The 15,401-nt window shown below is 38.7% G+C and overlaps 1 protein-coding gene across 1 annotated transcript in view; it reads right to left on the bottom strand.

Annotated features, from left to right (window-relative positions):
* Window positions 1–1,376: 1,376 nt before the first annotated feature.
* PTPN14 (protein tyrosine phosphatase non-receptor type 14) overlaps window positions 1,377–15,401 on the bottom strand; it is a 496,593-nt gene continuing 482,568 nt past the window's right edge. The window contains exon 19 of the mRNA XM_086927897.1: window positions 1,377–10,845. Within this exon, the coding sequence (XP_086784023.1) occupies window positions 10,717–10,845 (129 nt within the window). The 3' untranslated portion in view covers window positions 1,377–10,716. The remainder of the gene's footprint in view (window positions 10,846–15,401) is intronic.

Raw genomic sequence — 15,401 nt, forward strand, 5'->3', positions numbered from 1 at the left:
TACAGATGGTGAACTACCTTGACGATACAGAAATCCTTCTCATGTGGGCCAGCAATTCTCACAGTGATCAGAACAGATTCATAGCGTGTCTGTCAGCGGTATTCCAGTGGATGGGTCTGAGTAATCTGCAATGCAACACCAGCAAAACCAAAATATTAGCTTTCGCCACTCCTCTTCCAACCTCCCTGTCTCAGTCATACGCAACCTGGAAGTAACATCTATAAGCTATCCTTCATTTCCCAGGTGCACAGTATGTTGGGAACATGCTTCTGCCTTCTAAGATCCTTAAATTATTATTTTTGTTCTCTGCACACCGCTAAGAAAAAAAGTTGTTTGTGCTCTTATAACCTCACAGCTGTACGATGCCAAAGTGTTTTACTTGGACCTCCCTGCCGACCAACTTAAGAGTTTCCGGTTGGTGCAGAATGCGGCAGCCAGACTTCTCTTAAATCTTCGGAAATATAGCCACATTTGTCTGCACCTCAAGGATTTGCCTTCGCTACCAATTCACAAAAGAGTTTAGTTCAAGGGGCTTTTGATAGACCATTGAGTGTTTTACAAGTCTGGTACCCATTACTTGGGCAACAGGCTTACAAACTTCCATCAAGAACTCTGTGTTCCTCAGACACCTTCTTGGCTGTTGTGCCGAAAACAGGAGGAAGAAATGGAGCAGCTCTTTCTTCTCGGTCCTTGCCACCTCTAGCTGGAATGCTCTTCCTCTCCATCTACTGGTCACCAAAGACGAGAGTTCCTTCAAACGTAGCCTAAGAACCTGGCTGTTCAATCTGGCTTTTTAAATAATCTCTCTGCTTCTGGCTGTGGTTACTGGACCTTAGCACCGGGACACTCTTCCTGAGTAGCTGTGCGCTATACAAAAAACCTTAAATTAAATTTAGTATTCACTATTGTTGGTGCTGCTAGTGCTGTGTATGTCTAGGATATTTGTCCTTCCTCATTAAAGAGTAAAACCTTAAATGTAGCAGAACTGGCAATGCTGTTCACAGTCCTCTCTTTTGCCCAATAACTCAAAGGAGAAATAACAAATGGACTGAGGGAGCACAATGCCTTTCAACCAAAGTGAGTGTTATCATGCACTGCATTTGCCACAATGTATCTGGGCGAATTGTGTGCTGGTATGCCGGGCAGTGTGCTCCACTATTCCCCCAACCAAAAAAAAAACCTTTTGTAATTGGCGCCTTTGAGTCTGGTCATGGCAGCTGAGTACAGAGTTTGAAGCAATCTGCCAAAGAGTGAGATGACCGACCTGCAAACTTGTTGAAGTAGCAGGCAGATATTTTAGTGATCTTTGCAAATTATATAAAGATGTCACAAAAGAAGGATTACATTATCAGACATTATTTCGTAATTTTATTTAAAAAAAACTTTATTATATAGTGTAAATACAATGAATAGCATTATTTTACAAAAAGGTTTAATACAAAGATTTTATAGTTATGAATGTGAATATAAAACTATTTACAAGACACGGCAGTGAACTGTATACATATAAAAGGCACAATCAGTGCTTCAACAGTGTTCTGCTTCAGAAACAAACGAGACAATGTCCATATAAAGAACATGATATACATAACAAAACCATATGTGTGCATTATTGGTTAATCATGAATAGTTTCGTTTTAAAAAATGGAAACAAGTGCAAAAAATACTGTCAAATGAGTCACAGCCGTACAAATAATATAAAACTGAAAAAAGCACAAGCGTATTAATTGGTATGAATAATAAACATTACTATATATCAAATGCATAGTTTGAAAAACAGTGTTGAGGTCTAAACAGTAAGTTGTTCCTTTCAAAGCACCAGGACACCATGGATCCACGATCGATCCCTATTCATTTGGAAAACCTCTCTCATATGGAGTGGCTACCACGCCTCGTACACCAATGGAACTTTAACATGACACAGAACAGATACAAATCACATCAAATAAACAAATGAGGGAAAACAAGAATAGACAATTATACTCAAATGTATAAATCGAATAGCACATTTTGTGTTATATATCACCTGATTCCTAATTTGAGAACGTTTCTAATGCAAGGTAATATTGCACCAAACCAACCAAGGGGAGTTTAGCTGGAATGTTAAAGCAATAGGGAAATTACAACCCCAAGGTACCTGCTGTGCTTATCTTTATCTTATACATTTATGGACCTAACATAGCTGCAAATTAACATTGCTTTAATGCTTATTTACTTTTATGTAGTGCTGCATGCTGTCTCGCAGACTTCAGAGTGTTGTAGAAAATCTAGGATGAAGGGCGGCAAACGTCCAGTCATCTAAAGGACATGGCTTTTATCAGCTAGTTCTCACTACTATCAATACTACGGTCTAGTCAAAGGCCCCTCAGAGTAGTTCTTTTTTTAGGAGTTTGCTGAAGTGCAGGTGGCGATTTGGTCCTTACTGACGTCTTAAGGTGTGCTATAGGTTATCCTGTGATCAAATACATTCAGAGTTGCAACAATCTGCCTTTAGAGCTATCTAAATGAGTAGAGCACATTTGTGCCAATACTTTCCTCAAGTAGCAAAACACACCTTTTCAGCACATTGTTAACTGTTTGAGACACATCTAGGAAACAAATGGATTAAACAGCTGGGAGGGTTAAATTTTAGCAAACCAAGCAAAAGCTTATACTAGTTTAAAATGAAATAATTTAAGGGTGTATTGTTGAGAATCGCATAGTTAATTGACGATTGAAATTAAGTTGTGGTCTACTAATTTTGGATATTCCCCATGTTAAGTAAAGCCTCTCAATGGTATTTTATACATATCCCAGTAAGCTGAGAAAGCAGGCTTAGTTTACAACTTTGTCTTTTAACCTCGCAACTCTACATGACAAAATGTATAACTTTTGGTAAGGAGTTCCACTTCTCGCTTATTTGCACCACTACCGAGCCAGAGGAATGCCAAACAATGCAACTGGGTATTTAGTGGCAGAACTGCAACCCTCAATGCTCTGCAGTGAGGTACTATACCCAGAGATTTACACCAGTACATTGTGATCTGCTGTTAGGATTTTTTCTAAGTAGCCCTTGCTTAACTGATCTGTTTAAAAGGGCAGGTGGTACTTTGTGACCACTCGCATGGCTGTGAAACACTTATATGTTACTAACAATTTGGAAACACGGCTTTCTCATCTGGGATCCAAGGCAAGACACCCTGGGAAGAAAGTGAACAACTCCTCCCTTAGCTGTTGTGATGAATGTGCATTTTAAGGACAGAATTCACCATGGGCACAAAAATTACAGTGCAAAATGTAGGAAGTCAACCAAGATCTCCCAGGAAATCTAGTGTTCCAAGAATAAAATCCCCTGTGCAATGTGAGGGAAGATGGTTCCTTGTTTTATTCAATGATGTTTGCCACTGTACCTCCAGCACTGGGCAAGTACTGAATGCTATTCGCTTTGTTGAGCAGCAACTATTCCGAACAGTTCCAGAGATTATATATAAGCAAGGTTTCCACAAAAACATGCTTTTTATGTACTGTATAATGTAATCACATCCAGAGACCCAGTTGCACAATACTCATGCTAATTCTATGAAACTATGTGACTGTTGGTTGTTCTGGATAAATGCTATTTACCTGGTCTCATTCACTAGTTTCTGAATTTGTGTAAGATACTTACTTCATTGTCTAGTGGATACATACACTGCCATTGAGGAATCTAAAGATATGATAATTCAGCGAAAGCTGCGTTAGAATTCTTTGAAGCGATGAAGCCTTCTACCATCCTGGATTCTGTCAACAATATGCTCAGTCCCACAAGACAAGGTGACCCTCTTAAGGCTCAAATCCCCTTCTAGGGGCCCGAGAGAAGTGTCACCTACTTAAAGATTGCCCCGACTCTCAATCATCATTACTGGCAAATTACATTCTCCTCCAGGTCACAATGAAACAGGACCTGTTTGAACATGGATCAGAATGTAGCTATAATTCAAAATGAGGACAAGAGTATTTTAAAAATACCTCCTACCTGGCCAATATTGCCCTTTTTAGGATGGAATGCACGTGAAAGTAACATTCGTCCCTTCACAAATGGTGAACATACGAGGCCTGGATAGAAATCGGACAAATAAAGAGACGAAGTTTATGATGGTAATTAAAGGTCTTGAGCTTGCCATCTAGAAATGTTAATTTGCCAGGGAGTATAAATAAAGGAAGTCACCCTCGTAAGTGTGACTACTATGATTAACAAAGGAGATGCAACAAACAGTTCTGGTTAACGTTGACCCTGTCATAAAGAAGGTTTGCAGGAATAACTTGCACATCTTCAGCAATGTGTCTTCATTTATAATCCAAAAGTTGTGTGATTACCTACATGCAGCCTTTTGCCCACCTGCACTGTAAACTATGCACAGATGCAGAGATTTCTTAGTAAGTGTAGGTATGCATATCCAAGTGTTCACAATAACTAAAACCAGTTCACGTCTTATTCTAAAAATAATAATCCACATTTGTCCAGTGAGAACAATCACCGTAAGGGTCTCTAGGCGCTGGGGGCCGTTGGGAAGATTAAGCGAGCTATTGCCCAGAGTCACATGGTGCTGGGCTAATCTGCCGCCGGAGCTGGGGATCGAACCATGATCCCCAGATTCCAGCGTCAGTCGCCCTGGCCGAGGCACCCTGGCCGCACGCCGCAAAAGCGAAACACTCCCCGGCTCCTCCATAACCATAAGTTACAGCCTCAAGTCAAGTACCACATTTCGAAGTGTCTCAATTATTCACTGCCTAGCTCTTGACTTAGCAGCTGTACAGCACACACCATAAAAATCAAAGCATTGGGCTCACCAAAATGTATTTTCACAATTTATTACACCTATCCCTGGTAGCCAGTTTAACACACAGGTTAACTGTAAAGTCAATAATAGAAACTAAGTTCACAATAGGGGTGAAGAAAGGACAGCCTAAAGAGCCTCATTCCACTCAAAGACTTACATTGTGGAGTGCACCGTGATTACTTCCCTGACTAGTAACATCGAGCTAGTTAAACTGATTTACTGAGTCATAACATGACACCTAAAGGTATGGATTTCCCTGGCAATATTTACAACAGCATGTACAGTTGCCCTCCTACAATGACAAAGTCACCACTACTCCAAGAATGAACAATTACATTTCCTTAATTGTGTTGAAAAACAAGGCAGGTCTTCTACCCCGATGAGTATATAATAGACAGTGCTAGGGTTGTTGAGGAAGCAGTATTAGACAAGGATTGCACCCTAATGTAATTCATGCTCCACTGAACACTGTGACGCTTAAACATGGTAGCAAATATAAATTCACTTAACGTGAATACAATTCTGCCAATGTAGAGATATTTGTAAACTCTTGTGCACTAGAAACCCCCTATAATAAAGTCAGAGATGTTCTGTCACAAAAGTACCCTGAACATAAAGCTGTTGTCTTGAAAATTCAAAATTTGGCTGTCTAGAAATGTTAATTGAAGAGAAGAAAAGAAATGCTACATGCCGTTGTAGCTCAGGTAAAAATCATAACACTATCTGTTCTAGATATTTTAATACCCACAAAAACAAAGATGCAAAAGGCTGAAGCTATACACCTCAACTGCACACATACTGTCGCTTTCACCACTACAAAGCAGAAGTACCTTAAGGAACGGTATGCTTTACTTTGTCAAATGGATTCTCCAAAACTCACATTACCATATTTGTAGCAGTTACTGTTAATTATCATTTTTTGTGCTTTAAGGCAAAAGGAGACAGTAGGACAAATTTGATCTTTTAATACCCTGGTCCGGTATCAATAGTATACTCCAGATACCCTGCACAATAACTTTTGCATGCGCACTTGTAAACCATACTCCCTATTCCAAAATTTAGAAAACTAGACTATTTTTCAGTGTTGCACATAGTGACACTCCTATTTTGCACACAGGGTGCTGTTGTGCTGTTTAGGTGAGAACTTTGTGTACACCTGTGTGAGGATTCCAAAGTATGAGAATAAGCTAAATTGACCTCGGACAGAAGCTTCCACATTTTAAAGACTAGAGGCAAAAAAAAAAAGTAGATAAGAGTTTACAAAAAAAATGGGTGGCATATTCATAAAAGGTTAATATGTGCTGCTATACTTTAAAAGTCTTTGAAAAAAGAACTGTAATTATGCTATATTTGGAAGCTGAAAGGCTGTGGAAACTCAGCAACACAAACAGTTTAGCAGTGACCCCCACATCCCTCTCACCATCACTGGCACAAACACCAAAACTGTTACAGTATAATAAAAGTAATAGTTGAAGCGCCAATTGCATATGTTTTTGATGTAAAGTCAACATACATATCAAAGCTAACCATTAGTTCTAAAGCAAAAACACATTTTAAATATATTCTAGTATTTTGCATAGTTCCCTTTAGAAGAGGTTTTTTTTAAAAAAAAAATTAAACATGTATTTATAAATATGTCTCTGGTGCTTTAATCTATTTAATTCTTTATTACAGAATATTTAAAAAACATTCTCAGGTACTGTTATTTCAGAATACTGCTGAGGTGCATTGGATAATGATCGGAGGTCCTGAGATCACAATATATCACTAAAATTAGGATTACAGCTCAGTGCATATCAAATGGAATTTGGATAGTTTGTGCGTCACAACATGCAGACTGCCAGCTAACTAATTCAATCAACTAAAAACTTGTGAATTAGGTTTTTTTGCATGAAAGCTGTTTACACAAAACAGTCTGTGAAAAAAGAAAGTTCTATATGTTTAGATTTTTTTTTTTTTATAAAAAAAATATGTTTAGATTTGTAAGGCATTTTTATTTGAACCTTTGTAAATTGTTCAGAGATAAAACAAGAGGACTGGTATTTTTGCAAAGTCATTTAGAAGACATCATTATAGGAGCTCTGTTCTTAAGGCAATATTATTAAACAGCATAGAAATGCTCAATAATAGAATGTGAAATAGAAAGCATCGTACAGGAAATCCAAAAGAATAGCTGAAATCAAATGCACACATACAGTTCGGCACAAAATAAGCATAATTCTTACTCATGACTCACTATACAGATGTGTTTATGTGTATTTATACACAATTCTTCAAACACTCCTTTAATACCTACATTTAAAACACTCTTGTCCATCTGCAACTAGAATTCCTTATAAGGGGTGGAATTACACTATAAAACTGCTGACATTTCATACTTTTGATACTGCCTTTCTTCAAGGTGACACAATCCACACTCCACTGGTGTTGGAAAGATAGAAAAGCAGAGAGATGATGAGTGAGAATAGCTTAACTGTTGGAAGAATGCTTGTTTACAGCTTCTCAAGTCAAAACAGAGCATCTTGGCTTTTTGTTTAAAAAAAAACCTCACACTAAAATCCATTTGAAAAGTGATGAGATTATGCTGCTCTAAATAAACTTTCAGGAAGCAATGCCATTATGTAGAAAGCACTATGAAGTAGTGATAACTATAAAATAAAACAGGCTTAGGTTTTATTTTAGGCCCCTAAAATAAAAATACAAGAATTAGTAAAGAAATAGAAACAAAAAACATTGAAAGGTGCTAGCTGAACCTTTGGCTTTGCCAACGCTTTCTGCTGATGCTAAACAGTAACAGTAACAAGAAAAGGAAAATATTTTATGTCGGTGAAGCTGAACAGCATCTGTATTAAAAAAAAAACAAATGCAAAATGGCCAGCCCCAATAACATCATATATCACGTGAATACATCACTATGCATGTGTTATTCGCATAAATCAGCAGAGAGCTGTAAAAAAAAAGCAATGGCATGAAATATTACGATAGGCTATTAAAGGAAGCTGGGACTCGTGGCTCAAAGGACTAATGCAAGTAACTTCAGGAATTTGTGCTTGACAGCACATTTACGATTCAAACTGCAGTAGGTCTACACATACTTTCACCCTTCCAAGGTTGAAAGAGAGAGTATCAAAGTTAAACAACAATACATAACAGTTACTGGACTCTAAGATATTCCAAGAGGTGAACATGCACTTTACAAAAATACATTATGTTATGTTGCATTAAATACTGTGAGAGTGACTTAGGTTGGAAGGGCTAAGGCCAGAATAGGTTTAGGTTAGAGTTGGGGGTAAATTAATGGTTTGACTGAATTTAGAAATGAGGTTGAGAATTAGGAATACAATTAACACTAGAGCTATTAAGGAAAGTTAAAATATATTTTCATTAAGAAACAGCTGTTACAGAAGTTTCATTATTATAACCTTTAAGTCGATTGAAAGTTTCTTTCCTGAAGATTCTTCTTTGTGGATCTAAATAACTGTATTTCTTCATGACATTCTTGATTCTGATATAGATCACCATCAGGCAAATCAATGATATGGACATTCATAATGATGAAGAGCAAAGCCCATTTTGCTAATATATACAAACCTGTGGTGCCATTCTTTAGTCAACATCTTTTATGCAATATGTAAATATGGCTGAAGCAGCATTTGTTTTCAATGTTTTGATTACAGTTCTGGAACTAAAGATACATACGCGTATCTTAAGTTCTGTTCGTTTCTATGATAAAATGGTTAGGTTTTCTTCTGTTAAACATCCTTCAGAAGACCAGTATAAAACAGAACCAAAACCAACTTGTATATTCTGTTCACATTTCGTTAAAGCTGTTCAGATTATGGGCACGTTTTAAAGTGTTGCCTGTAGATATGTTCTTGTATTTTCAGCAGTGAAAGAGACAAAAACTTTCAGAATAAATAAAATGTGAGCAGAGTTGTGAATGCTTGTGGTTCACGGATAAAGGTCCACATTTTTGATGAGCAATTAATAGGAATATTTGGAGAAACAGTGATCCAGAAGATTCTTCAAAAAGACAGGTGAACAGAAGATGGTAGTTCACAGTAGGGGAGGTTTCTTGACCAAGGATGTTTTGAAAGTTGGTAAAATGCCATTCGAAATCGTGTACAGAATCAGGTCCTGTACTTTAAAAGTATTCTGATATGCAACAGAAGAATATTCAAAGTAGCTATGTACATCTTGGATGTCATAACTAATGAGCCTACCTTTTGTTTGCACTTTTACAAATTTACTAATTATGAGTTTGCTCAATAATTTTTTTTAATTCATGGAAATATAAAACTTCAAGGTATGAAGGCGTGTTGAAATTAAATACTTGTAACAATCACTCAACCACCATTCACTCAGTCTGAGAAGTGCCTTAGTTTAAGGCAATACCATGTGAAATATTGCTGCTTTAGCTGTAAAACATATTTTTGACAATCAAGCATGCAGTTTGCCTTCTTTATGACTTTTATGTGGTGTACTGCACATGCTTCAGAAACAAAAATTGAAGCATGTAATATTAAACAGGCAAAGTAGGGTATAGACTCGGAATCTAACATTGTCCATGTGCCACACGCACACCAACCTTATAATGTATTTACAACAATATTAAATCTTTACCCCAGGAAGAAGGCCTTAAACAGAAGGCATGAGTATACAAATAATAAATGAGTACTGCATACTCTTTTGTTTTCGAAGCATCAAACGCAAACTATATTGGTGCTCATGCAAAGCATCACTACCATCAAAGAAAGTACCACTTCAACAATGCTTTTTCCATACAAAGATGGGGATGTTAATCCAGTTCAACACTTGAACACACGTTTCATCCACAAAGGGACCATTACTATGATGGAGTTATCATGCTTTGAGGATTTTGAAAATGATGAAAGGTAACACCTAACATCTCTATGGTTATAACACGTATTACATTTATAAAGATTTGCAGCGATAAGCCCTAATTGTTGATTTCTCCAGGTACAAACTGACAAAGAAAGATAATTGTGCCTCAAAGAACATAACTGCACTTAGAGGCCGCAACTGAGCACCATATGATCAGGAAAGAAATAATTCAAGGAAGACATCCCTACTTGGATCCCATTGACAGATGCAGCCTTTTCCAGGGACCAGCCTTAATTTTAGACTACTTGGAAATGCACCATGAATTAAAAAACATGTTTGCACTATATTGACTTTTCCAACAGCACTGCATTGTTTGACAGAGTTGAACTCCACCCAATATGAAATCTGCAATGTCGCATTTTAACCATCTAGTGTTTTTTTCCTGTTCATTACAGAAATTGCTATTTTTCCTCTTCCCTTATGTAAGTAATTCACATTTTAGTTTCTGACAAACATTTAGAATGTGTGTGTGATTTCACCTTTCAAAGTAGCCTTTTCGTGTTGGTCTCTTTTTAGTTAAGTACACAAAGCGAAGGCTCTAGTATCTGTGGTGTAGTTCACGACCTAGATAACGTAGCAAAGATATGTTCGCAGTTTAGGCAATTTCTTCTGGGCTTAGAACTTTTGGCCTAAACAAGCAAAACTCAATTCCTAAAAAAAGATTTAGAGAAAGCTTTGTGTCTTTAAAAACGATGTGGGAAGAAACATTAACATGAAGGACAGCATACACGATATTGCTTGCATGGATAGTAGAAGCAGCGATCAACACAATTTTGGTTCAATACAGAAATCCTACTTAAAATATTTCATAAGTTACTACATTAGTGAAAGAAAATAAATTAACTTGTTTGTTAGATTTATAAAAAAAGTATTCCTTGGCTCTGTGGCATCCTAAACAACCTTGAATTGTCTATCGCACAGTGTAAATTATAGGATGCTCCAGATGAGATTTAATTCTTTCCAAGATATCTTCAGTCAGGTGTCCAACAGATTGTTCAGTTTCTTGAGTGGGTTAAATAAGTCTGGAATTTTGTAAGAACTGAATAAGGACATGATAGACAAAATTGTACTGAGCAATAGTCTGAACAAGAAACATCCTCTGTTCTCTCAGGTACCTCAGCATAACAGGCACATCCACGTTCTGTAAACATAAAAAAGCAAATATGAACACACACTTTGGACATATGCAAGTCCTAAACCAACAAAATAAAGTCTCAAATGTTATTATAGTTGCAAGACTCACATTCTTGGCCCTTAATATATAAACAAGCAATAACTAGATTACATCGTCTTACTCAAACACCCTGAAGCTATTGCATTACTCAGTTTCTAGAGAAAAGTTGACAACCTTTGTTTAGCACGTTCTTCCAGATGATCAGTTTAACTTATTTGAATATGCACAAATTCTGTTAATTTTGGATTTTTCATCTCCTAATCAAATCTACCAACCTTGCTAGTTTACTATGAACTTCAAGTTTCTGCCAAGGAACAAAATATAGGCCAATAATGAGTCTGAAACAAATACTTTTGCTTGGTCAACAAAAGATAGATACATCATAATTCCATGCACAGCCTTATGTAACAAACTTCATGGAAAAGGAAAACCACTCTGTATCTCAATGCAGTGACAGTGAAGCAGCCTCCATTGGCAGCATTTGCCACAGTAGGAAGCTCATTACCTCAGAAACAGATCTGTTCGGTGCTGCTCTATATGAGAATCAGTAGCAAAGAACAGCTTCCAAAAATACTCCTACTGTGAGGCTTGAGGCATGATTTTTTAACGTCTCCCCTAGTTTCAAAATGCAATATGGTCAATTGCAAGAAGATGTAAAAATCTTAGGGATGCGCACAGGTGCAGATTTGGGCTAAAGGTAACAATTAATAAGAAATTAGATCATAATAGCAAAAGGGTAATTTACTTTTAAAAAAAAAAGGAAGGAGTAAGGATTTTGGCCCCCACTCCAAATGTCTATTGTATGTTTATTTCAGCTCCAAACATTTATGTCTTTACTGCGTGAGTGTATGTGCACTAGCGCAAACTCTCTCACCGACGAGAGATACTGAGTTGAATAAGAGGCTTGGAGCCTGCCCGTCGTTTACCATTCATCAGCTTCATTGTCACTTTTCTTTGCTGTTTCCTAATTGGCCAGAGCATGGCAACTTCATCTCTACTTCTTTCGTGGGGAGCATGGAACAACTACTGATTGATTTAGCTTGATTAGTGTCCTTTCACTGTCCCTCCACTGCCCATGCTGAGATACAGGTACTAGTTTCTTTATGTGCTTCCCCCTCCCAGCCCCCACCCGTTATCCATGTTGCTTTTTCACCTCTCATCCACCCCTATGCTGCAGTTGCTCATAACCAGCTGTTGGAGGCCTTGCCGTGGCGGTCCTGCACCTCACCAAGCGCAGCGAGCGCCCGATGCCTCCTGTGACATTTCCTTTACTCTGATGGATTCCTACTCTATACTGGCTGTGGACAGTACATTCTTGTTGTACGGCGTCACATCAACATTCCTGAACCGCTAGCGTCTTGTGATTGCTGATTTTCTCAGGGCAGCATTTATTCACCAATGAGCTGTTTGTGCGGATGAACAACAGCGTCTCTCTAAGGTGCCTACCTCTGAGCGACTCTGAGAGCTCTATCTCCTTGTTCGTAATCCAAAGCCTCTGGCTTTTCTGCATTGTGCTCTGCTTGGTGAGGAATTGTAATTGTGTATTGTCAGAGTTTTACAAAACGTGACTGTTTCATTAAAAAATGTAACTTTCTCCATCTTCAGACTTCTTCCGAAAGCAATAGCACCGCCTGTTAGAAGACCGATAGTTAGTCTTGCAATCATTAATTGTGGGAACTTTGCTTCATGAACTTTAGATAGTGTGACAACATTGTAGAATATTGTGCCATACATATCTCAGGTATTGACTTGCGGCAGCCTACCTCCAGAGTGCAGTTAAGCAAGGGATGCTGTCAATTGGCAGGCCGTGACTTTACGGAGGAAGCTGGTGCACTGTAACCAGCCCACGACCCGGCGGACCTGTACCCTGCAGGTTGAAACGTTGTGCAGGGATCCGAGGGGTTTTAAGAAATACATTCAGACTGATTCAAGTGTGCTCAGCTCTGCTTACGCCCAAACACAAAGATTGAACTTTGGTTTCCCGCGTCACATCAACCCAGGTATGCAGCATTCTGGGAGTTGCACTTTTCATCAGTGTGGCAACTTGGTTGATGGTCACATGGTTAAGGGAGGCGTTTACTCCGTCATTTGGGAGTGCTGCAGTTAACATTAAAAAGCTGAGCTCCACGGATTTTCAGTTGGGCAGCAGGCGTCTGAAGGAGGAAGTTGTCCGAAATGCATTATGCCTTACCTGCCTTTTCGATAAAGGAACCCCGTATGAAATCCCTGCCTGTGGCTCCCTCCTTCGGCGATGTTGGAGGGTGTGTTGATACCTCACATTGACTACTATTTATTGAAGTACTAGCTTACCCCATCGCGCATTGCTGCGATCTCAGAAGAAAGGAAATTTAAGGAAACTTGTTATGATAACATTCAATTTACATTGTGTCATTTTTATTGAAACTTATTCATTTTAATATGGACAACATTTAAAAGTGTTGTTTTAATTCTGTTTATTTATTCAAGTGCTTGTGGATACACGGTATTTTTTGTTTTTCAGTCTGGTGCGTACACAAATAAATCAGAAGGTTTTGCTACGCGTGAGCTGGCCACATACAGTTGTCCATGTGAAGCACAGATTCTCCAAATCTAGTCCACACACTTGCAGCAATTGTCCTTGTGCTTTGTTGATGGTCATTGCAAAAGCGAGTCGCACCGGAATCTGTAAACGTTGCGTACACAAATAAATCAGAAGGTTTTCCGACGCGTGAGCTGGCCACATACAGTTGTCCATGTGAGAAGCACGGATTCTCCAAATCTAGTCCACACGCTTGCAGCGATTGTCCATGTGCTTTGTTGATGGTCATTGCAAAAGCGAGTCGCACCGGAAACTATAAACGTTCAGTATTAGAAAGATTATGAGGGCCCTGTGGGGCCAATATTTAACAACATTTTTTGTTGTTGTTGCCAGAAACCTTCGCGGGAATGCACTCAACAACTTTTAACAATTTTTTTATTTTTTTGCCAGAAACCCTCGCTGGAGTGCACTCAACAACTTCTCAAAGGTTCATGCCAATCGGATGAATGGTGTAGTAATGCATAAAGGACAAACAAACAGACAGACAGACATACATTCGTTTATATATATATATATATATATAGATTATTATATTGTTCAAGTTTTATTTTAATTTGTTTTGTTACTTTTTTGCTCTTTACTTATTCACAATAGTGGCTTCAAGTATGTCAGAACTACCCTCATTTCTTGGTCTTGCATGTCAACAGTGCATACGAGATGTATTGTTTACTTTAACCGCTTCCGTGCGGTGCAGATTCTTCTCCTGTGCTGGACATTCCAGAACAGGGTGCGGTTGTGACGGAACCATTCCGTCATGAGCACAGCTCAACCGTGACTGATGACGGAATGCTTCCGTCACCAGCATTGAAGTGGTTAAAGGGCTTGGAACCCGTTCACTGCTGTTACTTCATCCCACCCGCCTGCATCCTCCTGTTGTCAGTGTTGCCTTCCCTCCTCCCGCCATAACCAAAAAGCACCCTGCAATAACAAAATAAGCAATATGGTGTGGTCAACACTGGCATGTCATGGTATTTATTTTATGCCCTATTCCCTACCTTGCCCTTTTTTTTAAACTTTACTTTTAGCGAGGCTGCATAGTCTCTACGCTGTACAAAATGTACACTAAGCCAGTAGCTCTCGTATCAGCAAGATCTATTGCCTTAACCAATGATTTTTTTAGTGGGAGTCCTGGGCTCAATTGTTTGAGTTTACTCTAAATCTGAACTACTAGGGGCCTATTTGTGTCCTGCTGACATTACTGATATTATTTATTTATTTTTTTAAAATTTTTGAAAACCTTTGAGAAAATGGATGCATACAAATACGGGCCTACAACCCGGGGGCCGGCCACGGAGCAAAACTGGAAAGCACCATCACCAATTAAAGGCACAGAGTGGTTAGACGATATCATCAAGCGCATCAAGTCAATATTATCGGCCAACTAGGACCACTCGACACAGGATTAGAGGAGGTTAATTTTATATATTTAAAGAATAAAGGATCGGACGTATTGGTAGCAACCTGGAGTATATGGCGGGGAATAATCCAACTGTGTCGTTGCAGTACAACAGAAAAGCAGTAATCAGACAGGTCCACAGCATGCAAAACATAGGTCCGCTTATAATTCCACAATGGTATTGTCCACGCCCAGCCACATGTACCCAGAGACTAACTGAACAGCAATTCCGCAGTAATAAAAACCATCGGGGAAACAGATAGGCTGCAATCACCATACGTCCCAACCCCAGAGATAAGAAAACGAAAAAACCAAAGAAGAAAAGAAGTAGGGGGACTCCACGTTATTGTACCCGCCCCTCAAAGATAATGGCGAGCAATAATACAAATAGCGAACGTGCTTGGGGGCGGAGCAATAAATCAGGGGGAAACAGTGCCATGAGTATCATGCGTCGTAAAATACCTATTCCTCCTCTCACAGTACCTCACCCCTAGGGGTTACAAACCGTCGTGGAGACCCAAGGAAAGGATACAAAAGAGCCATAGAAAC

Source organism: Lissotriton vulgaris, chromosome 6 (genome assembly GCF_964263255.1).
Source record: "Lissotriton vulgaris chromosome 6, aLisVul1.2, whole genome shotgun sequence".
Taxonomy (NCBI): Eukaryota; Metazoa; Chordata; class Amphibia; order Caudata; family Salamandridae; genus Lissotriton; species Lissotriton vulgaris.